At 44.4% G+C, this 22,850-nt stretch overlaps 1 protein-coding gene across 4 annotated transcripts in view; it reads left to right on the top strand.

Moving 5' to 3' along the window:
* The window catches only part of Zcchc17 (zinc finger CCHC-type containing 17), a 50,227-nt gene that overhangs the window by 3,770 nt on the left and 23,607 nt on the right, over positions 1-22,850 (top strand). The window contains exons 2-3 of one of the 4 annotated variants that reach the window (XM_006975552.4): positions 4,192-4,312; positions 10,627-10,684. The exons of 1 other annotated variant lie outside the window; for it this stretch is intronic. In XM_006975552.4, coding sequence (XP_006975614.1) covers positions 4,247-4,312; positions 10,627-10,684 — 124 coding nt within the window. In that variant the 5' untranslated portion in view covers positions 4,192-4,246. Of the gene's footprint in view, positions 1-4,191; positions 4,313-10,626; positions 10,685-22,850 lie in introns of those variants that run through there. 2 more of the 4 variants (XM_006975553.4, XM_015994430.3) reach the window with 2 other exon arrangements.

The following is a 22,850-nucleotide window of genomic DNA, read 5'->3' as shown; positions in this document are numbered from 1 at the left end:
CAGCCCTCCTCACACTCTCTCCAGCCCTCCTCACACTCTCTCCAGCCCTCCTCACTCTCTCCAGCCCTCCTCACTCTCTCCAGCCCTCCTCACTCTCTCCAACCCTCCTCACACTCTCCAGCCCTCCTCACTCTCTCTCCAGCCCTCCTCACTCTCTCCAGCCCTCCTCACTCTCCAGCCCTCCTCACACTCTCCACCCCTCCTCACTCTCTCCAGCCCTCCTCACACTCTCCAGCCCTCCTCACTCTCCTGTCCAGCCCTCCACACTCTCTCCAGCCCTCCTCACTCTCTCCAGCCCTCCTCACACTCTCACAGCCTAATTTTGCAAGAAACAACTTAGATCTAGTTCCTCATCTATCGCTCTTTCCATGAGTTTGTGTGGAAAGGAACTAAGAATTAAGAGGAACTACAATGTCTGTCCTCATTTTAGCTGTCCCAGTGCTATTACAGATTCTATACTCCACTAATTAGCTTTTCAAGTGTAGGGATTAATGAAGGTCTCTTAATAGAACCATAGAGTTCAAATTAATAACACCTGTCCTGGCATGTGAGGCAAGGGATGCTGGGCAAGAAGAAGGGAAAGTCTGGGGATGAGACCACATAGCTGGGAAATAAGAGAGGCGGGATTCAGTCAGACTATAAACTTAAAAATAACTTGTTTATGAGGCATTTCTCAAGAATGGACGGATTAACCTCCATTCTGTGTATTTCTATTTGTGTGTCTATGCTCTTGTGTGCAGGTGTGCATGCATATGTATGTATGGAGATGAGAGATTGACATCGGCGGTCTTTTTAAATTGCCCTCTACTTTATTGAGACAATATTTCTCACTAAACTTGCTACTCACTGATTCCACTAGATTTGCTGGCTGCCGGGCCCTAGGGACCCTCCTGTCTCTGCCTCTGGGGTGCTGGGACTACAAGCCTGCACATTTGTGCCCAGCTTCTTTACTTGGGTGCTGGGGACGGAACTCAGGTTTTCATAATTGCATGGCAAGCACTTTATGACTGAGCCATCTCACCAGCTCCCAAAGGTGTATATTTTAAATTAAAAGCACATAGAGAGGCTGGAGAAACAGCTTAGCCGTTAAGAACTCTTGATGCTCTTTCAGAGGATCAGGGTTCAGTTCCCGGCATCCACATTGGGTGGTTCACAACCAATTTTAACTCCAGTTCCAGGAGATCTGATGCTCTCTTCTAGTTTTTGTGGCATCTGCACACACATACATAAAATAAAAAAGAGATGAGTTTTCCTTTTTTACTGTATGACCTTGATTGGCTTGGAGCTCACTATGTAGGCCAGGCTGGCCTCAAATTCAGAGAGCTGCCTGCCTCTGCCTCCCAAGTGCTGGAATTAAAAACCTCTCATTTTTGAGACAGGGTCTCACTGTATAACCTTGACTGGCTTAGGGCTTACTATAGACCAGGCTGACCTCAAACTCAGAGATCTACCTCTGCTTCCCAAATGCTGCGATTAAAAACATCCCTTACCACACTGGCCTGAGACGTTTCTTGTTTTTCAGATCTAGGCACACGTACTCTTTCTTCCAGAAGTCTTTCCCTGACAAACAAATAACAGCAGTAGTGATACAAAGAATGAAACCACCCAGGTGTGATGGCCCATCTCTGTAGTAGTTATTTGGGAGGTGGGAAGACTGCTCCATCTTAGGAGTTCAACAGGAGTCTAGAAGTAGCCTGGGCAATGTAGTGAGGCCACATTTCAAAACGGTGGTGGGGGATGCACTTCAGTGGTCAAGTCTTGCTTAGCATATGCAGGGTTCTAGATCTGATATCTAATATCATAAACAAACAAACAAACTACCCTGAACAAAACCAAGCATGGTAGCACATGCCTGTAATTCCAGCACCAATGAGGTAGATGCACAAGTTCAAGGACAACTTGAGCTACATAGGAAAACTCTTTGTCTCAAAAACCAAAAGCTGGACTAGGAAGATGGTTCAGCAGGTAAGGGTATTTTCTGTTCAAATATGAGGGCCTGTGTTCAAAATCCTAGAGCTCACAGAAAAGCCAGCCATGTTACTTGTCTGTATAAACCAGTGCTATAGGGGAGGAAACAGGGTTTTACTGGGGCTTACTGACTGCCAGCCTAGTTCCAGGTTCAGTGAGAGACCCTGTCTCAAGGGAGTAAGATGGAGAGCGACAGAACAGGAACCTGACATCTCTGGCCTCCCTGAACACATGTGGGTATACATACCAATATATAGGCATGCCCATACACCACATACACAAATAGATACAAATAAACTTAAAATTGCCGGGCAGTGGTGGCGCACGCCTTTAATCCCAGCACTCGGGAGGCACAGCCAGGCGGATCTCTGTGAGTTTGAGGCCAACCTGGGCTATCAAGTGAGTTCCAGGAAAGGCGCAAAGCTACACAGAGAAACCCTGTCTCGAAAAAACCAAAAACAAACAAACAAACAAAAAAAAAACAAATAAACTTAAAATTAAAGCAAAGACAACATCCCAGAAAAGCTAACCAACTAATCAAACAAACAAAACCTCTACTTAAACTGAAATTCCAGTACCTAATGACTTTGGGTAAGTAACAAATCAGAAAGAAGGGACATGCAGGTTCCCAAGTGCCCACAATTAGAATGCTGAGATATGGATGACAGGACAGTACATGGTGTGTTCTAATGGTATTACTTTTTGGAGACTATACATGGACTGTCTGCACATCTCTTTCTTGGTGTTTCTGGGGATGAACTTACGGTCTCATGCTGTATGTTACGGAACATCTCTTCCGCTGAGCTCCATATACAGCCCCATTCACTATTCCGTGTGTGTGTGTGTGTGTGTGTGTGTGTGTGTGTGTGTGTGTGTGTGTGTTCACATGAAGGTGTATGTGAGTGTGCATGATGTGTGGGAATGTGTGTAGAGGCCAAAGGTCAATTTAGTTGTCCTCTTTGATCACTCTTTACCTTACCTTGTTGTTTTTGTTTGAGACTGGGTCTCGGCGTTGGGGATTTAGCTCAGTGGTAGAGTGCTTGCCTAGCAAGCTCAAGGCCCTGGGTTTGATCCTCAGATCCAAAAAAAAAAAAAGAGACTGGGTCTCACTATGTATCTTTGGCTATCGTGGAACTCATTTATGTAGACCAGGCTGGCCTCAAGCTCACAGAGATCCGCCTGGCTCTGCCTCCAAGTGCTGGGATTAAAGGTATGCGCCACCAAGCCGGGCGGTGGTGGCGCACGACTTTAATCCCAGCACTCGGGAGGCAGAGCCAGGCAGATCTCAGTGAGTTCAAAGCCAGCCTGGTCTACAGAGTGAGATCCAGGACAGGCACCAAAACTACACAGAGAAACCCTATCTGGAAAAACCAAAAAGTAAAAAATAAAATTAAAAAAGAAAAAGAAAAAAGGTGTTTACCACCATTTCTGGGCTCTTTACCTTTTGAGACACAGTCACCCACTATCTTAGTTTGGGTTTCTTTTGCTGTGAAGAGACACTGTGACCATGGCAGCTCTTATAAAGGAAAACATTTAACTGGGGCTGGCTTATAGTTCAGAGGCTTAGCCCATTGTCATCATGGTGGAAAGCATGGCAGCATGCAGGCAGACATGGTGCTGGAGTAGGAGCTGAGAGTTCTACATCTTTTTTTTTTTCTTCCTTTTTTTAAATTTTTCGAGACAGGGTTTCTCTGTGTAGTTTTGGTGCCTATCCTATCTTGCTCTGTAGACCAGGCTGGCCTGGAACTCACAGAGATCCGCCTGGCTCTGGCTCCTGAGTGCTGGGATTAAAGGCAGGCAGTATTGCCTGGCTTAGAATTCTACATTCGGATGTGCAGGCAGCAGGAGAGACAGCGAGCCCTGAGCCCGGGCTTGAGCTTCTGAAGCCTCAAAGCCCAACCCCCCAGTGACGCACTTCCTCCGACAAGGCCACGCCTCCTTGACTGCCACTCCCTGAGCCTGTGGGGCCTTTTGTATTCAAGCCACCACACCCATTGAACCTAGAGCTCATCCGTTTGGCCAGGCTATCTGGTCAGTGATCTTTTAGATCTCTCTGTCCCTACCCCAGGGTTGCAGACGTGTGCCTCTGTGCCTGGCTTTCTGGGGATCTGAACTCGGGTCCTCGTGCTTCTGCAGCAGGCTCTGTAATGACCGGGCCATGTCCCCAGCCCCACGTTTCTTCTGCATACAGATGTCGCTCTAATTGTTGTTTCTTTCTGAAAGGACATTTGAATTAGCTTTAGCAGAAGAGAGATGGAGGAGCCATAGTCTATTAAGGATGAATTCAGGAAGGCCTGAGACCATGGAAAACTTGCCTGCACTCTATACTATTTTTCAAGGAGAGGTATGTTGTGCACTTTGAAACTTCCCTTGTAGAGTGTATTAAGAACATTTTCCTCCTGAGGGAGGAAAGCATCTGGGGTTATTCTCCTGTCCACATGAAACTCTCGAATGGGAAGGCCGCTGGGCCCCATGGTACACTATACCTTACAGACTTCTGTGTGCTTGACACCTTCATCAGTGCCTGAAAGCATCTCTAACTTAGATTTTAAACTCCGCCCCCCCTCCCGCCAAAATAGGTTTTTAACCAGTCTTTTTCCAGTTTAGCAGATGGAATTGTTACCCATTTGGTGCCAAAGCTAGGAATCTGGTCTTATACTTGATTTCATCCTTTGACTTGGTCTTGAGTTTCCCTCTTTAGTTCTTCCAGGAGTCCTAATTATATCTCTAGTCTACATGCTTATTTATGCCTTTGCCACCCCTTAGTCCAGGCTCTTCATCTCTTGCTTGGCTCTGACTGGAATTTGCCGCTTCTGTTGCAGCCTCTCTCCAATCTGTTCATGCACTGCACCCAAAATAAGATATCAAAAACAGATCATAGCTAGGAATGTGGCTGAGTTGGTAGAACACTTGCCCAGGATTCAGGAGGCCCTTGAGTTCTGTCCCCAGCACCACAAAAACAGTGGTGGTGCAACCCTGTAATCTTAGCCCTGAGGAGACGGAGGCAGGGGGATTAGGAGTTCAGCTAAAGTGGTTAGGGTTGGTGGCAAGCACTGTCCCTGCTAAGCCGTTTGCCAGCCCTGATTTTGGTTAATTTTGAGATTTTGAGACAAGGTCTTACTGTGTAGCCTAGACTGGTCCCAAACTTACTTTGTAGTCAAGCCTTGGCCTCAACTCACAGCAGTCCTCCTGTATCAGCCTTCCACATGTTGGAATTACAAGCATGAATTACTACACTTGGCCTAATATGTGTTTTTTATGTGTTGCCATTAAGAAGGATGGTCTGAGGGAAGAGAGAACTTCACAGCTTTTCAAAAAAATAATTTTTTTGAGGCAGGGTCTCACTTTGTAGTCCTGGCTAGCCTAGAACTCACTCCGTAGACCAGGCTGGCCTCAAATTCACAGAGATCCACCTGTCTCTGTCTCCTGGGTGCTGGGATTAAAGGCGTTTGTCATCACCACACCTAACCTCTTTTTGTTTGTTTGTTTGTTTGTTTGTTTGTTTTTGAGACAGGGTCTCCACTAGGTATCCTAGGTTGGTCTCTGTCTCGTAGGATTTCTGTTGCTTTGATAAACACCATGACCAAAAGCAACCTGGGGAGGAAAGAGTTTCTTTTACTTACCTTCCACATTACAGCCCATAAGAGAAGTCAGGACAGAAACTCAAGGTAGGAGCCTGGAAATAGGAACTGAAGCAGAGGCAGGGAAAGACGCTGCTTTTGCCTTGCTTCCCATGCCTTGCTTCACCTGCTCTCTTAAACAACTCAGGACCACCTGCCCAAAATGCCCCATAGGCCAGTCTGGTGGGGGCATTTTCTTCCCAAAGAACTGCAGCTTGTGCTGTGTTGACAATAGACTAGACAGTCTAGACATCACTGTGGAACCTGGGCCAGCTTGGAACTTGTGAACTTTCGATTCCTTTCCCTTTCCTCCAGAGTGCTGAAGAACATCATAGTTCTGATTGCTTTTTCAGCAACACGTGCCATAAGAGGACATGTATGTTATCCAGACAAACTTATGCAGGCCTGTAATCCTGGCCCTTGAGAAGTGCAGGCAAGGGAATCCAATCCTGTTCAAGCCAGTCTGGGCTACAAAGTGAGAGTCTGTCTTGAACAAACCAATTAAAAGAGAAAACAAGCCAGGCGTGGTAGTGCACACCTTTAATCCCAGGGAGGCAGGAGCAGGTGGATCTCTGAGTTTGAGGTCAACCTGTCTACAGAGTGAGTTTATCAGCTAATATTTACATGGAGAACCAGTTACATTAAGATTGAAAACAATGGCCAGGTGTAGTGTCTCAACCTTTCATCCAGCATTTGGGAGGTAGAGGCAGCCTCAACTCTGATTTCAAGGCCAGTCTGGTGTACCTAGTAAGCTCTAGACCAGCTAGAGCTACACAGTCAGACCCTATCTAAAAACAAATAAGTAAGCAAACAAACAAATTAAAAAAAAAAGGATCGAACTCTTGAAGTGTGTTAGCGAGCGCATGCATGCATGCATGCATGCATGCATACACACACACACACACACACACACACACACACACACACACACGTCTGTGTTATGAATATCTCCGTAAAACTAACTCCTTTTAGAGACTAAGTAGACTCTTCTCAGAAGCTAAGTAACCACCCATTGATTAATGAACGATGAAGCTGCAGTCCTAAATCTAAGTCTGCTCTCTGCCGAGTTCTAGCTGGGGTTTTACAATTGCACTGAAACATATGGAGGAACCGGAAGCTGCATGAGAGATTGTTTTAAGTGAGTGCAGCGGTAGGTAGATGGTAGATCAGGGTGTTTGCTTCTGTTATAACATTTATCACATTAATAGTTTTACTTCACTAACTGCTTGTAATGATTTATCTTGGCAACCCATATTCTTTTAAAAACAGGTTAGGCATCTATATTTTAAAAGCTGTTTTTATTTCATACTCGGGCTTGGTACCTAGCATACATGGCTGCTGTATAAATATTGGAATATGACTGTGCCTCCAGCTGGTAGGACGGGTTGTCCTTGAAGAAACTAGGATGCATCTCTTTATGGGCTGAGCAGGGATGGTAGCAGTGTGCAGACTGAATAGATGAGAAGCCAGTATCCACTGCTTCTCGTCCTCTGAGATCTCACTGCCAGCATCTATTAAACATGGTGGGGTGTGAGGATAGCAGTGGGAGCTAGGGTTTGTCTTAGACTTGCCACAGACAAAGACATGCTTGCAAGGAATTAGTGTTGGCGAGGTGGGAATATCACCGGAGCAAAGTTTAAAAATGTCTGTTCTGTGCCTGGATGTGCTACCCTCTAACTTTGGACCAGGAACTCTGAGCCTCAGGCTCATCATTTACATTATGAAGAGAACAAGTTTCAAGGCCAATGGAGGCTCCTATCCAAAGATGGAAATTAATTTTACCCAAGGCCTGAGTTTCAGTTGAGATAATTACTGAATTTTCCCCTTCTACCTCCTGAGTCATTTGAGTGACTATTCTTGAGACCCCAGGAAGACTGTATGCTCATCTATGGCAGGTGCCATCCTGTTCATTTCAACTCTGAGTGCACCTAGGAGACAGGAATGGAAACACCTGGTGCTGGAATGCCTTTTCCTTACTGGAGAGTCGAATGCATCTATTCTGAAGCACATTACCCTTTCCTTTTGGGAGAGGCAAAATTAAGGTCTGTTATTACCTCTAAAGACGATAATGTGACCCAGGAGCTTCAGGACTGAGAAGTTATTTTGCTTTAATTTACAGCAGCAAGGTGGCTTGGGCTCTAACTTCCAGATGCTGTTGTTAAGTTTTTCAGATAACTGTGCTCCTTAATAATGTCATACAGTGTGAGACTGCTTAACCTGTTCTTTGGAATCCTAGAGCAAATGTCAATCAGAGTGCTTTCGGTGAGTCAGAAGGAAAACATTTGCTTTTATTTTTATTAAAAATAGAAAGTCTTGAGGCTGGAAAGATGGCCCAGCGGTTAAGAACACTTGCTGCTCTTACAGAGGTCACAGGTTTTTTTTTTTTTTTTTTTTTTTTTTCTGGTACCTACATGGTGGTACATAGTCATCTGTAACTCCAGTTCCAGGTGATCCAGTGTCCTTCTTTGACCTGTCTGGGCACCAGGCATATACATCAGGTGAAACACTCATTTCTAAAATAAGTGAATGTAAATTATTTTTTTAAAAAGGGAACTACTTCTTCATTGGGGACCATTTTCACATAGAACAAGTTGTTTTGTGAACTTGGTTAATTACTTTTTATCTCTGGTCCTCACTCCTCTCATTTGAAAAATGACAGGATTGGACCAGCTAATGTCTTCATTGTTTTGTTTTTGAGATAGAATTTCACTCTGCCCATACACTGGGACTCATGGCAATCTTCCTGCCTCATACCTAGTTCTCCTTTCCCCATATCCTCATGGTACATCTGCAGGTGTGCACCACTGTGCCTGGATGGACCAGCTAATATCTAAAATCATCCTTTTTAAAAAATATTTAGGGCCGGGCGGTGGTGGCGCACGCCTTTAATCCCAGCACTCGGGAGGCAGAGGCAGGCGGATCTCTGTGAGTTCGAGGCCAGCCTGGGCTACCAAGTGAGTCCCAGGAAAGGCGCAAAGCTACACAGAGAAACCCTGTCTCAAAAAAAAAAAAAAAAAAAATTTATATTTATTTTATGTGTGAGAGAGTTTTGTTTGCATGTGTAAGTACCACAGGCATGCAGTGCCATTGGAGGCCTGAAGAGGGCACTGGATCTCCAGGAACTGGAGTTACAGATGGTTGTCATCCACTGTGTGGGTGCTGGGAACAACAGCTGCTCTTAAACACTGGGCCATCTCTCCAGCCCCTTAAATATCTTTCTTAAAGCCCTTCTGGCTCCACCTTGTCATGATCTGATAATTGTACTGTTTTTTGTTTGCTTGTTTGTTTTTGGTTTTGTTTTGGAACTTTTTGATCCTGCTTTCTCATAGCTTGTTTGTCTGTATACCTCAGGAGTACAGAACTTGAGGTTTATAACCATTCCTTCATGGTGTGTCTTAGAGAATTAGTTCAGGCATTCTGTCCCTATGTCCCCATTTAAAAATGAGTAGAGAGGGGCCAGCAAGATAACACAATGGTTATGGCACTTGCCACCAAGCCTGACCACCTAGGTTTGAGCCCTCAAATTAACTGATGGGAGGAGAAAACTGGCTTCTGTGAGCTGTCCTCATGTGTGTGTATGCATAACACTAAGTAAGTGTTTTTTAAAAAATGCATCAGACTGGAGAGATGGCTCAGTGAGTGGTTAAGAGCACTCTTAACCACTCTTCCAGAAGACCCAGGTTTGATTCCCAGCACCCACATGGTGTCATACAATCATCTGTAACCCCAGTCCTACAGGATCCAATACTTGCTTCTGGCCTCTGTGGGCTCTGCAAGCACATGGTTCACATACATGCAGACAAACATCTATACTATACACATAAAAGTAATAAAACGTTCTTTTTAAATGTGAATGTCTTTAATCCCAGCACTTGGGAAGCAGAGGCAGGCATATCTCTGACTTAAGGCCAGTCTGATCTACATAATGAGTTCCAGGCCAGCCAGAACTATACAGTGAGACCATGTCTGAAAACAACAGCAACACGCAGAAAGCCAGTTATAGTGGCTTGTGCATACATTCTCCAGCACTTGGGAGTCTGAGCCCAGGGATTGCCATGAATTTCAGGTCATCCTGGGCTACAGTGTAAGACCCTGTATTGAAACAAAACACTAAAAATATAAGAAATAAACAATGATAAATAAAGAGGGGAATGAAATTCTAAAAAAATTTATACCATCTAATATTGAAGTGAGTAATGCTCATGTTTGGTGAAGGAGGAGAATCTGCTCCAGGGACCCCAATTCTGCCCTTAGCTTGATTCTACCAGCCCTAATCTCTCTGTACTTCATGGCCTTGAATTATAAGTTATCAAAAATGATACACTGTTGAATGTACAACATGTGCTAGACTCCAGAGCCAGGCACATGATGTTTATCTTTTGCTACCTAGAGCAGCAAATGGAAACAAATGGAGTTTAGGCCACAGGTAGGAAATGGCAAAGTTAGAAGCCACACCTTCCACTGCAAAGCCCACGCTCTCTTGTCTCACCTGCAACACGGGATGTTCCCATGCACACTCCTAGTCGATGCCAGGAGAAACCAGGATGTCAGACATCACAGCTGTCACACTGCCTTTAGCCCTTACAGTTTTATCATGAGAAGGATCCAGGAACAGCTATTGTGTGATTTAGACTGAGTTCAGCTTCCAGGGCTGCTACTCAGGAGTTCTGGACTTGGGTAGTCTCTCCATGCATCAGCTTATTATCTGTCACATGTGAATGACAATATCAACCCTGTACAGTCGTGAGGGTGTTTTGAAGTGTTTGTATGTAGTGAATACTGAAATGTTAGTGAACATCAGAGCAAGTGGGCATCTTATTGAGTCCTTTTGTCTTGTTGTGATGAAACCAAAACAGTGATTGCTTGAGGTGGAGGGATGAAAGGCTCTGGAAAGAATGCCATTTAACTTCCTGCTCAGCCTTGCCCACACAGTGAGCTGGAGGCCAGCCTGCATTACCTGAGATCCTCTGTTGAATATAGGACGAGGAAAGATTGGTTCTTGGTTGTGCAACATTGATTTTTTATTTTGTCTTTATAGGTTGCTATGGTGACAGACTATGGAGCCTTTATCAAAATCCCAGGCTGTCGGAAGCAAGGTGGGAGCCCATAACGGGGAATCCAGCTCTTCCATTGTGCTCATTCTACTGTGGGCCCTACCACGTTCTCACTATGAGACTTAAAATTTTCAGATAGTTGCTTATTTTACTTTAGTTTCAGTGTAGCAATAGGGATAAAGAATTTTATGTGCATGAGTGTTTGCCTGCGAGTATGTGTGTATATGCACTATGTGTGTGCCTTGATCTGAAGCTTACCAGCCTCCATTAACTGAGCACTAAATGATGTTTGTTCCTAAGAAAGACTGGAGAAGCATTTTAGCGGTATTTAGTGGCCCCTACTTGTAATCTCAGCTCCCAGGAAGCGGAGGAAGGACGGATGCGAGAAGTTAAAGGGCAGCCAAAGACAGCGTAGTCTCTGAAACTGTCTCAAGAAATTAAAACCAAAACAACAACAAGGAGCCAAGGAAATGGCACCAAGAACCTGAGGAACTGAGCCCAAATCTCCAGAACCCACATAAAAAGCCAGGCATGGCATACATTCTTGTAACCCCACCATTGGAGGGCAGAGACAGTGGATCCCGAGAGCTCGCTGGCCAGCCAATCTGACCTAAACTTCAAACTTCCTGTTCGGTGAAAGACCCTGACTCAGCGCATGCAGCAGAGAGTAATAGAGTAGACACCTGATAAGGAAAAGAAAATGAGCCTCGCCAGGTACTGTGGCACGTTCCCACAGACAACACAAGAGAGATTAAGGCAGGAGGAATGAACTTGGAGCGAGTCTGGACCACATGGTTCAAAAAAATGAATTTTAGACTCTATGAATCAAAGCTGTACATCATAGCTCATGCCTTTAATTCCTGGGGGTCTATGACAAGGGTATTTCAGTGAGTGTGAGACCAGCTGGGACTACAAGACCCTGCCACAGAACCAAAATCAGGGTCAGTAAAATGGCTCAGTGGGTAAAGGCACCTGGTGCCAAGCCGGGGACTTGAGCTTAATATCCTGAACCTGCATGGTAGAGAGAGAGAGCTGACTCTTGCAAGTTGTCCTCTGACCTCCACATGAGTGTCCCCCACATACACATAAAAGTTAGGAGAAGCATGTAATAAGTGCTGAGTGGTGGTGGCTCACGCTTTAATCCCAGCACTCGGGAGGCAGAGGCAGGCGGATCTCTGTGAGTTCGAGGCCAGCCTGGTCTACAGAGCCAGATCCAGGAAAGGCACAAAGCCACACAGAGAAACCCTGTCTCGAAAAGAAAAACAAAATGAAAAGAAAAACCGGAAAAAAAGTAATAAAAATAAACCACTTAAAACTAAAAGCCAAACATGGTAGCATATACTTTTAACCCTAGCACTCAGGAAGCACAGGCAGGGGAATCTGAGTGAGTTCCAGGCCACCCAAAGCTACATAGTGAGAGACCCTGTCTCAAAAAATCAAACGACAAAAAATACATGAAACAAGGCAGATCTCAATTTTTGACATGAGAAGATACCTAAATTACTAAGAATTTAAAAAACCAGGTGTGGCCGGGCGGTGGTGGCACATGCCTTTAATTCCAGCACTGGGAGGCAGAGGCAGGTGGATCTCTGTGAGTTCGAGGCCAGGATGGTCTACAAAGCGAGTTCCAGGAAAGGCACAAAGCTACACAAAGAAACCCTGTTTCTGGAAAAACAAAAAACCAGGTGTGGAGTATTTGTGTGGCATGCCCCTCCCTTGCCCTTTTGAAGAACATGTACCCATGTCTCTGTATTTGAAGGAATCTAGTGTGTTCAGAAGACTATTGAACAGACTCCTCCCAGTGTCCTCCTGTGGGTAGTTGGCTTGCAGAGAGGGAGACATAGGAGAACGATTTTTCACTTTTTGGAGTCTTTTATATTTTTTTCTGTCAGAAGGCTGTGTCGATCTGCGGCTCATAAAGCTACGCTGTTAGCCGAGGAGACCACTGTGCTGTGTATTTCATCTTTGCGTTAAGTGGCTTACCAGTGGTCTTCAAGCTGGCAGTCAGCAGCTGTAATTAAGTTCCTTGTTTTATGCTAGCTGGGACTTTGTGAGGTGGTGCTCACTCCACCCTCTAGGATTCACACTTCTTTCTGCCTAAAGACAGATTTTCTTGTTAATGTACTCGCCATGGCTGCTAGTGCCAATTTCCTGTGGGCACTTATGTGACACTTTGGGGACTTTGTGGAGATGAAAAGCCTGCTACCTTTCAGCAGTCAGTTTTCACCTCACTTGTGTCTGTTCCCTGTCAGATAATGCCTGTGATAGTGGCTGACAGCTTACAAGTGGATCTGTCAGTCTGACAGCTGTGGCAGATTCACAGCGAGAGCTCAGGGAGCCAAATAATTAGGTGGGAACTGTGAGCTTTAATCCTAGCATCTCGTGTCTGTCGGTTTGGTGGATGACTTGAGCAGTGACTCCCTACAGTGTGTCTAGCTTCTCCAAGGTGGGATAGCATTAGGTCCCACCTTGAAAGGACTGAGCAATGAGGTCGCTGTGGTCTGAATGTAACAGCTTTAGTTTAGAGAGATGCTAACTTGAGTTACTTTCTCTTTAACCACTGTTGAGTTGAAGACCTCTTCTTGGTATCTAGATCAAAACTAGTCTTTCCTTTTTCCCATTCATTTGTTTGTTCTCTGTGTGCAGATGTGGCTTGGGGACATGCCATAACATGTGTGTGGAGGTCTGCGTATAACTGAGGGCCCTCTCTTTTTACCATGTGGGTCCAGCCTTGAACACAGGGCATCAGTCTTGGTGCCAAGCGCCTTCCCCACTGACCCATCTGCCCTGGCCTTGATTGTGGTGTAGCCGAATTTCTAAGTGGTTTTATTAAATAAAAACACAGAGCCAAATATAGGGGTGAAAGCCTTAGAGACCAAGGAAGTAGGAATGGCCACCAACCTCCTTACCTCACCAGCTCTGTAACTTCCAAAATGCCACAACTTCCTCTCTACCCAGGCTTTTATTGCCTAGCTGTTCTGCCCTCTCATTGGCTCTCAGCCCAGCTACCTCACTTCCTTGTCACTGCCTGTCTGTACAGACCTCCAGGTCTCTGGGATTAAAGGCATGTGTCACCACTCTTGGCTCTGTTTCCTAGTATGGCCTTGAACACACAGAGACCCTGCATGCCAAGTGATCGGATTAAGGGCATGGGCTACCACTGCCTGACTTTGGTGTTTACTTAAAACGGCTTGCTATTTCCTCTGATCTCCAGGCAAACTTTATTTATTTATTTTATTTTATTTTGCAAGCTTTATTTATTAACATACAAATAAAATATCACCATATTTCAGCACAAATAAAATATCACCACACTCTGGTGTTACTCAATAGAACTTTATGTGCTGGTGGTAATGTTAAAGAACTGTTCTCATTGGTTTTTCTCACACAAACTGGATTTTCATTTCTCTGGACACCCAACAAGATATCCAACAACTTTCAATTCACTTCTGACATTATCAACCACAAATTAATATCAGATCCCTTTGTTAAAGGGCTCTGTCCTACAAGATTGCCATCCCTCAGGTGCCCCTAAAGACAACCAGTCAGTTCTAATTTGAAGGTTTCCATGACCCTCTCCTTAACCTTGGTAATTTGCTAGAGTAGACCAGGTGTGGTGTACACCTGTAATTCCAGCACATAGGAAATAAAGGCAGGGGAATCAGAAATTTGGGCCAGCCTTGTCTACATAATGAATTGGAGGCCAGCCTGGGCTACTGGATACCTTGTTTTTAAAAACTATTGAGCAGAGCATGGTCAGGCACACTTTTAATCCCAGTACCCCTCAGAAGGCAGAGGCAGACAGATCTCTGAGTCTGCCTGATCTGCATAATGAGTTCCAGGCCAGCCAAGGCTACACAGCAAGACTCGGTCTCAAACAAACAAACACCACAGTGCAAACTGACAGAACTCAGAAAAACAGTTTTCTTACCTTTGCTGGTTTCTGATGAGATGAGAAGTTCAGGAACAGACGATGGAAGGGACACAGGACAGGTGTGAGTAGAGTGGGGTGAGGAGTCAGTGCACTCTCAACGTCCGCCCAGCATTACCTGCTCCTCAGCAGCCCCCGAGCTTCTCAGGTCTCTGCACGGTTGTTCTGAGGTGCCCTCCACACTCCCTCCTCCGTTCCCTGTGGCAGGAGTTCAATGGCTGGGGTTGAACGTTCCAACGCTCAAATCACTTGACTCTTCCTGTGACCATCCCCATCCAGAGACTATCTAGATGTCACCTTATTGGCATAAACACCAAAGGGGGCTTCTTATAACTAATAAAAGGTTTTACTTTTACTCAGATAATCATGTTTTTTGGAGTCTTTGCTGGAAACAAGGGCAAAGCCCAAAACAATACACACACTCACATACACACTCATATACACACTCTCATAATACATACATATACATACATACACACACACAGACATACATGTATACACACATACATACACATCTACACAAATATGTATTTAGTTTTTATTATTATTGGCACACATGGGTATCATGGTGTATATGTGGAGGTCAGAGGACAATTTTGGGGAGGCAGTTCTTTTTCCACCTTAGTTATGCTGTTTCTTATTTCTGCTTGTCTGCATACTCCAGGCTGGTGTGAGCTTCCAGATGACTCCTGTCTCTGCCTCCCATCACACTGCAGGAGTGCTGGGATTACAGGTGTGGGCCACTGCATTTGGTGTTTTGTGGGGGAGGTTCAGGGGTTGAGCTCAGGCCCTCAAGCTTACAGCCAGGTGGCTGCTGAGCCAGCCTGCTGCCATTTTCAGTTTTTGAGGCAAGATCACACTGTATCCTAGGACAGCACTCACAGAAGTCATCCTACATTAGGCTGCTAGGGGATGGATGATATTTTGTTATGTGCCACGCCACCCAGCCAAATGTGTTTTTATATTTTACCATGTTTGTGCAGCCCAATACAGTGGCTGCTGACTTCTTTATTTGAACAATTAAATGTAAGATAGCTATGCTGCCGGTAAGCAGTGGAGCCCTTTACAACTACAGGTGGGAACAAATTAAAGCAGCATGTGAAGAAGGAGACTTCCTTGAATTCACCTGGCTCGGGCCGGAGTGCGGTGTCTGAGATGTAGTGGGCAGTCAGTAAATCTTATTGTGTAAACACGTGAATTTAGTCCCAGCTCTGCCATTTACTAGTTTCTTGATTTGGGCAAATCACTTGGATTTTCCTTAGTTTCCTCATCTGTGGAGTGGGGAGGATGTCTATATTTCAGACTCTGGTTATTTGATTGACAGAACTGTTTTTCATTCATCCTTGGTTCCATTTTTGCCTGCAATGTAGTGTTCGTAAATGTTTTCTGATCCCAAAAGATAAAGAGCATGAAGCACTAACTTCTCTGCTTGTATTATTGTCATATGCTATTCACTGGAGATGACTCACAGAAAATTGTAGAGAGGAATAAAGATAAAGAAGAGCTTTCATTTTGTCGGTTTTTTTTTTTTTTTTTTTTTTTTTTGGCATTTTGCCCATCCTCTCATGGATTGACAATCTCACCTTGCTTTCTAGACAGTTGAAGTTGTGAAAGAGATTAATATTGAGCCTGAAACAATGGGGAGAACATCCTACGGGGTGGTAATAAGCTCACTCTCTTATGTGGTGATTGAGTAGCCAGCTCTTTCCAAGTAGCAGGGTTATGTTATTTTCTTCTTTTATTGACAGACATTCAGTTGGGACTCATTCTGTCTAAGTATCATGTTGGGTTGATGGAACTTGATGATGGATTTGATATGCCCTTTGGGCATTTGTGGCTTCATGTCAGAAATCCAGGCACAGAAGTCGAGAGTAAAGCTTGGTGGTATAGTGCTTGGCCTCGTGTGCACAAGGCCTGGGCTTCAGTCTCGGGGCAGAAAGTAGAGCACTTTTGTGCCTGCATCTGGAGCATCTGCTAGGGTAGAACGACATGAGTCCGCTGCCTGTAGACAGCCTGCTCTTTCTGCTTTTTAGTACAAAGAATCATGTATCTCAGGGCTAGAAAATAGGGCATATTTTTATAAGGGCATTGACAGACTCATTCAAATTCCATTTCTGTTATAGTTGACCCTGTATCCATGGGCTCTATGTCCATGGATTCAACCAACTTTGAATCAAAAGTATTGGTGGGGATCACAAGCCTAGATTGGTGGCACACTTCTATATCCCAGTTCTGGGGACAGAGGTATAAGGTTATAGGTTTGAGGCAAGGCTGGGTCTTAAAACAAGATAGAAACAGTATATGTGAGGAACCTGTGAGATCTTTCCTTGTCCTCATTCCTTAACTATAACTGAAGTCTCACATTGTTAATGATGGGATACTTTTGACAGGTGTTTTGATAGGCAGTTTTGTTGCCTTGTGGCACTAAGTATTCTTACACAAATGTAGCTTGCATAGCTGTCCTGGCTACTTTTCTTCTGCTGTGCTAAGACACCATGACCAAGGCAGTTTATAGAAGAAAGAGTTTATTTGGGGCCTACAGTTTCCGAGGGTGAGTGTAATCGTTTTAATCTGTTTCCAGTGTTTCACTATGTATTCTGCCAGGAATGGCAAATGTATCCTTGATCAAAAGACTATTAATAATGCTTGGTGAGAGGACAAACTGTATAATTGCAGGATTTCCTTGTGACTTTCCAGTAAGTACATCTTCAGCTTTAGGGAAGAAATACAATGTGCTGTCAGGTATCTTGGGCACATTCATTTCCTTTAGAGAAACGGAATAGATTTCAATAACCAGAGGACTATTGTAGCCCATACTGCCTAAGTGTGAGGTTTCCCTCTTCTTCAGGGATCTGAATTTCCTTTCAAACTGTTAGCCAGACAAGACTGATCATTCCATCATCATGACTGGGGGATAAAACCCAAGATGCATGAATTTTCCTTGATTTGGAGATTATATGATAACCTAATTAAAAACAGTTATATCTGTATATTTACATATTAAGCACTTTGGAGAGTAGATAGCTGTAGAATCAGTTATCTTAGATGTAAGAGACCCATTGGCCATGGATAAAGAAAACAGTGGCTCCCGTTAGAAGCCCTAGACAGAAGAGATAAATCCATTAAATTTCAGGCATATACAAACACTCATGTGTGTGCACCCAAGTTTGTGAGAGAGCGAGCTGAATTTCAGCAGCCAGATGAGGTGATGCATGCTTCTAAGTACACTTAGAGTTGGAGGCAGGCCTCACAAGTTTGAGGCCAGTTTGGTCTGAATAGCAAGAACCTGTCTCAAAAACAAAACTAAAAAGTCTCAATTTACTAGAGGGCAATTATTTTAGACACAATTTCTAGGTCATGTCTCAAAATAATTTCTTATTTTCATTTTCTCCAGAAGTAAATCTCCAAATTTTCTTTATTATAAAATATTAGCCGGGCGTTGTTGGCGCACACCTTTAATCCCAGCACTCGGGAGGCACAGGCAGGCGGATCTCTGTGAGTTCGAGGCCAGCCTAGGCTACCAAGTGAGCTCCAGGAAAGGCGCAAAGCTACACAGAGAAACCCTGTCTCGAAAAACCCAAAAAAAAAAAAAAAAAAAATTTAAAAATTAGTGGAAGAGTTTATCTGTATTACTATCTTCAACAGAACAACAAAAGCAACTTAGGGAGGAAAGGATTTTTTGTTTTGTTTTGGTTTTTGGTTGTGGTAATTTGAGTGTAATTGGCCCCCATAATCTCATAGGGAGTGGCTCTATTAGGAGGTGTGGCCTTGTTGGAGTAGGTTTGGTCTTGTTGAAGGAAGTGCGTGATTCTGGATGTGGGCTTTGAAGTCTTGTATATGCTCAAGATACCACCCAGTGTCTCAGATTGCTTCTTGTAGCTTCTGAGTCAAGATGTAAGGACTCTCAGTTCCAGCACCATGTCTGCCTGCAGGCCACGTGTCTCACCATGATGATAATGGACTAAACCTCTGAAACTGTATGTGAGCAACCCAATTAAATGTTTTCCTTTATAAGAATTGCTGTGGTCAGCTGGGTAGTGGTGGTATACACCTTTAGTCCCAGCACTCAGGAGGCAGAGGCGGGTGGATCTCTGAGTTTGAGGCCAGCCTGGTCTACTGAGTTGCCATGGTCATGGTGTCTCTTCCCAGCAATAGAAACCCTAACTAAGACATTGGGTTTTTTTTGTTTTTTTTTTTTTCTGAGACAGGGTGTCTTCCTGTAGTTTTGTTGCTTGTCCTGGCTCTCACTCTGTAGACCAGGCTAGCCTTGAACTCACAGAGACCCACCTGGCTCTGCCTCTCGAGTGCTGGGATTAAAGGCATGCATCACCATGGCCCAGTGGTTTTTGGTTTTTTTGAGAAAGGGTTTCTCTGTATAGCTCTGGCTATCTGAACTTGCTTTGCAGACCAGGCTGTCCTCAAACTCCAAGATCCGCCTACCCTCTGCCTCCCGAGTGCTGGGATTAAAGGCATGCTGCACCACCACCACCACCACCACCACCACCACCACCACCACCACCACCACCACCACCACCACCACCCTGCCAGGAAAGGATTTATTTCAGTTTACAACTCTCAGGTCATATTCCATCACAGAAGGAAATCAAGGCAGGAACCTGGAGGCCAGGACTGAAACTGAAGCTGTGGATAAGTGCTACTTACTGGCTTGCTCCTCATGGCATGCTCAGCCTGCTTTCTTATAGCACCCAGGACCACCTGCCTGGATCCATAGATCAGTCTGGTGTGGACATTTTCTCAGTTGAGGGTCTCTCTTCCAAACTGACTGTAGCTGGTTTTAAGTTGACACATAACTAGCTCCCAGAGATACTATCTTCGGTGTTAGCATTTTGGGCAATTCCTTAACATTTCAAGCATTTGTAGTCCTATAATTTTGTATTGTACTGTTCTTACCATGGAAAATGCTGGATGTGCACAGTACTAGACAGATTTACTACCCTGAATCACTGACATGTGGCTGGCTCTCCTAGCGACTGCCCAAGGTTGACATAATTGCTGTGCTTGTGTTGGGTTTTAGGTTGCTTCTACATTGCCCTCTCTGGATGTGTTGTGTGGCATGGCAGCATGCACCTGTAGCCCCAGCTCCTCGGGGCTCAGGCAAGTAGACGAGTCTGCTTCGTGGTCAAAGGTCAGCCTGGGTGCACAGCACAATCCAAATTGATTGTTTTCTTAGGTCAGTTTCCTAGAAGTGGATTTAGTGAGACTTAGCCAGAACTCCTGGTACAAAGCGGCAGACACAAGTTTTTGGCCAGTATTGCTGGGGACTTGTAGTCTCATTCTTGGTTAGTATAAGATGTATCTGGTGCTTGTGTTTTGTTTTGCTTTTAAAGAAAGGGTCTCCATACATAGCCCAGGCTGGCCTCAGCTCTGACCTCTCCCAGGTACTTGGATTACAGATGAGTGCCACCAGACCTGATTTAGCTCAGTTTATACCCCTAGGCCCTGTCTCTTCATCTATAATCCACTTTACTTTCCTCTGACAGACTCATGCCACCTGCTGGTCAAGATGGGTATTGACAGCTTTTTAGTAGTTAGTAGAAATGTTTTTGAGAAAGATGATGGATGTTGGTTTCTTTGTCTCTCCCTGAACTAACCAATTTCTATGGTCAGGAAGATACAGGACCGTGATTGACTAGACTCTCTCTTGTGCCACAGCTGGGGATTACCTTGGCATATGGAAAGAAGGTTGTTAGAGGAATTCACCTTCAACAGTCAGGAGAGGGATATTTTAAAATTATTTTAAGGGACTGAAGAGATGGCTTGGCGGTTAAGAGCATGGACTGCTTCTCCAGAGGATCCAAGTTCAATTCCCAGAACATCAGGTGTTTCTCAACCACCTGTACATCCAGCTCCAGAGCTCCAACATCCTAGCCTCTGCAGGCACCTGCACTTACATGTACACATATAATAGAAGAATAATTTTTAAAAGTTTGTTGTTGCCGGGCGGTGGTGGCGCATGCCTTTAATCCCAGCACTTGGGAGGCAGTGGCAGGTGGATCTCTGTGAGTTCAAGGCCAGCCTGGTCTACAAAGCGAGTTCTAGGAAAGGCGCAAAGCTACACAAAGAAACCCTGTCTCGGAAAAAAAAAAAAAAAGTTTGTTGTTATTGATGTGCTTTCTGTTTTGAGATAAGTCTCTATATAGCCCTGGCTGTCCTGGAACTTGCTATCTAGATCAGGCCAGCCTTGAACCCACAGAGATCCACTTGCCTCTGCCTTTCAAGAGCTGGGATTAATGGCGTATGCCCAACCAAAGTTAAAACTATTTTAATTACTTAAATGTATTTTTGTGGTGCTGAGATCAAACTCAGGACCTTACACATGTTAGGCAAGTGTGCTGGGCTACTCCTAGGCTACTCCTGGGCTACTCCTACTCCTGGGCTACTCCTACTCCTGGGCTACTCCTACTCTTGTTCTACTCCTACTCCTGGGATACTCCTACTCTTGTTCTACTCCTACTCCTGGGCTACTCCTATGCCTGGGCTACTCCTACTCCTGGGATGCTCCTACTCTTGTTCTACTTCTACTCCTGGGATACTCCTACTCTCGTGCTACTCCTATTCATGGGCTACTCCCCTCCCATGTTTATCATTTTTTTGGTAGTTATTGTTAAGTAGCTTCTAAATGTTAATTCTTACTCTAATGATGTTTCTTATTTTTTCTGTTTTCACCAATATTGGTTATTGTTTTCTAAACATCATTGTCAATTTAATATGTTAAAAATAGTACTTTGCCAGGGTGTGTAGTACTGACCTATAGTTGAGTCAGAAGGCCAGTCTTGGCTACATAGACCCTTTTTTTTAAAGAATCTATTATTTATTTATTTGGTTTTTCAAGACAGGGTTTCTCTGTGTAACAACCCTGGCTATCTTGGAATTCACTCTGTAGATCATACTAGACTTGAATTCACAGGGTTCTATTATGAGTTCTGCCTCTGCCTCTGCCTCCTGAATGCTGGGATCAAAGGTGTGTGCCACCACCACCCAGATGAGACCAGTTTTTTTCAAAAAGTACTTTTATTTATTTTTATTTGATGGGCATTGGTGTTTACCTGCATGTATGTCTGTGTGAGATCATCAGAGCCTCTGGAACTGGAGTTATAAAAGGCTGTGAGCCGCCATGTGGGTGCTGGGAATTGAACCCGGGTCCTCTGGAAGAGCAGCCAGTGCTCTTAACCACTGAGCCATCTCTGCTGATCCATTTTTCCAGCCTCAATTCTTAATTTTTGTTGTTATTGTTGTTTTGTATTTTGTTTTTCCTTTTTCAAGACAGGGTTTCTCTGTGTAGTCCTGGCTGTCTTGAAACTTGCTTTGTAGACCAGGCTGGCCTCGTCTCATTGGGATCTGCCTGCCTCTGCCTCCTGAGTGCTGGGGTTAAAGACTTGCACCACCATCTCCCTGCTCAATTCTTATATTTTTAACTTTATAGATAATAATGCTTCAAATGTTTTTGCCCACCGGTGTTTTACCTGTATTGTTTTTTTCTTTGGGAGCAACTCCAATGATATTCTTCTATCAAAGGTGTGAATATGTTGGCCAGTGGTAGAAGCATTTACCCAGTGTATGCAAAGTCCTAGAAGGATAAAGATAAACACCACCAAAGGATAAAGTTAAAGGTGTAACATCTTTATGTCTTTTAAAGAATTTTACCAACTTGAATTTCTATCTACACTGTATGAATGGGGCTGAAAAGATGGCTCAACAGTTAAGAGCAATTGCTGCTTTGCCGAGGACCTAGGTTTGTTTCCCAGTACCCATATCGTGTTGTTTACACCTGCCTGTAACTCCCGTGCCAGGGGATCTGATGCCTTCTTCTGGCCTCTGTGAGCACCTCCTATATAGACACACATATAGGCACACTAGCATGTAGACACACATACACATAATTAAAAATAAATCTTTGAGGGGCTTGGGAATGTAGCTCAGTGGTAGAATGCCTGTCTGCCATGCAGAGGGCTTGGGTCAATCCCCAATAGCACAGAAAATAAAACTCATGAGATGGGTTAATTGTATAGGGCCAGAAAGACAGAGAAAAAAATTAGAGCCATATATGGCTAACATAGCAATGAATTTATGGGGATGTGATTTGTTAAAGCAATGGACTACCCAGATTAACATTCCTCCAATCTCAGAAACAAACCATAAACTAACATGTGTTTCTGCGAAAAATATTGAAAGGTATTGTAAAGAACAGTCACCGACCATTCAGAGTCTACATAGCAAGGCACAACAGCTGCTGATCTCTCAAAGGCACCAACAGCC

This window comes from Peromyscus maniculatus, chromosome 2 (genome assembly GCF_049852395.1).
Source record: "Peromyscus maniculatus bairdii isolate BWxNUB_F1_BW_parent chromosome 2, HU_Pman_BW_mat_3.1, whole genome shotgun sequence".
Lineage (NCBI taxonomy): Eukaryota > Metazoa > Chordata > Mammalia > Rodentia > Cricetidae > Peromyscus > Peromyscus maniculatus.
This window is presented reverse-complemented; position numbering and strand designations above follow the sequence as displayed.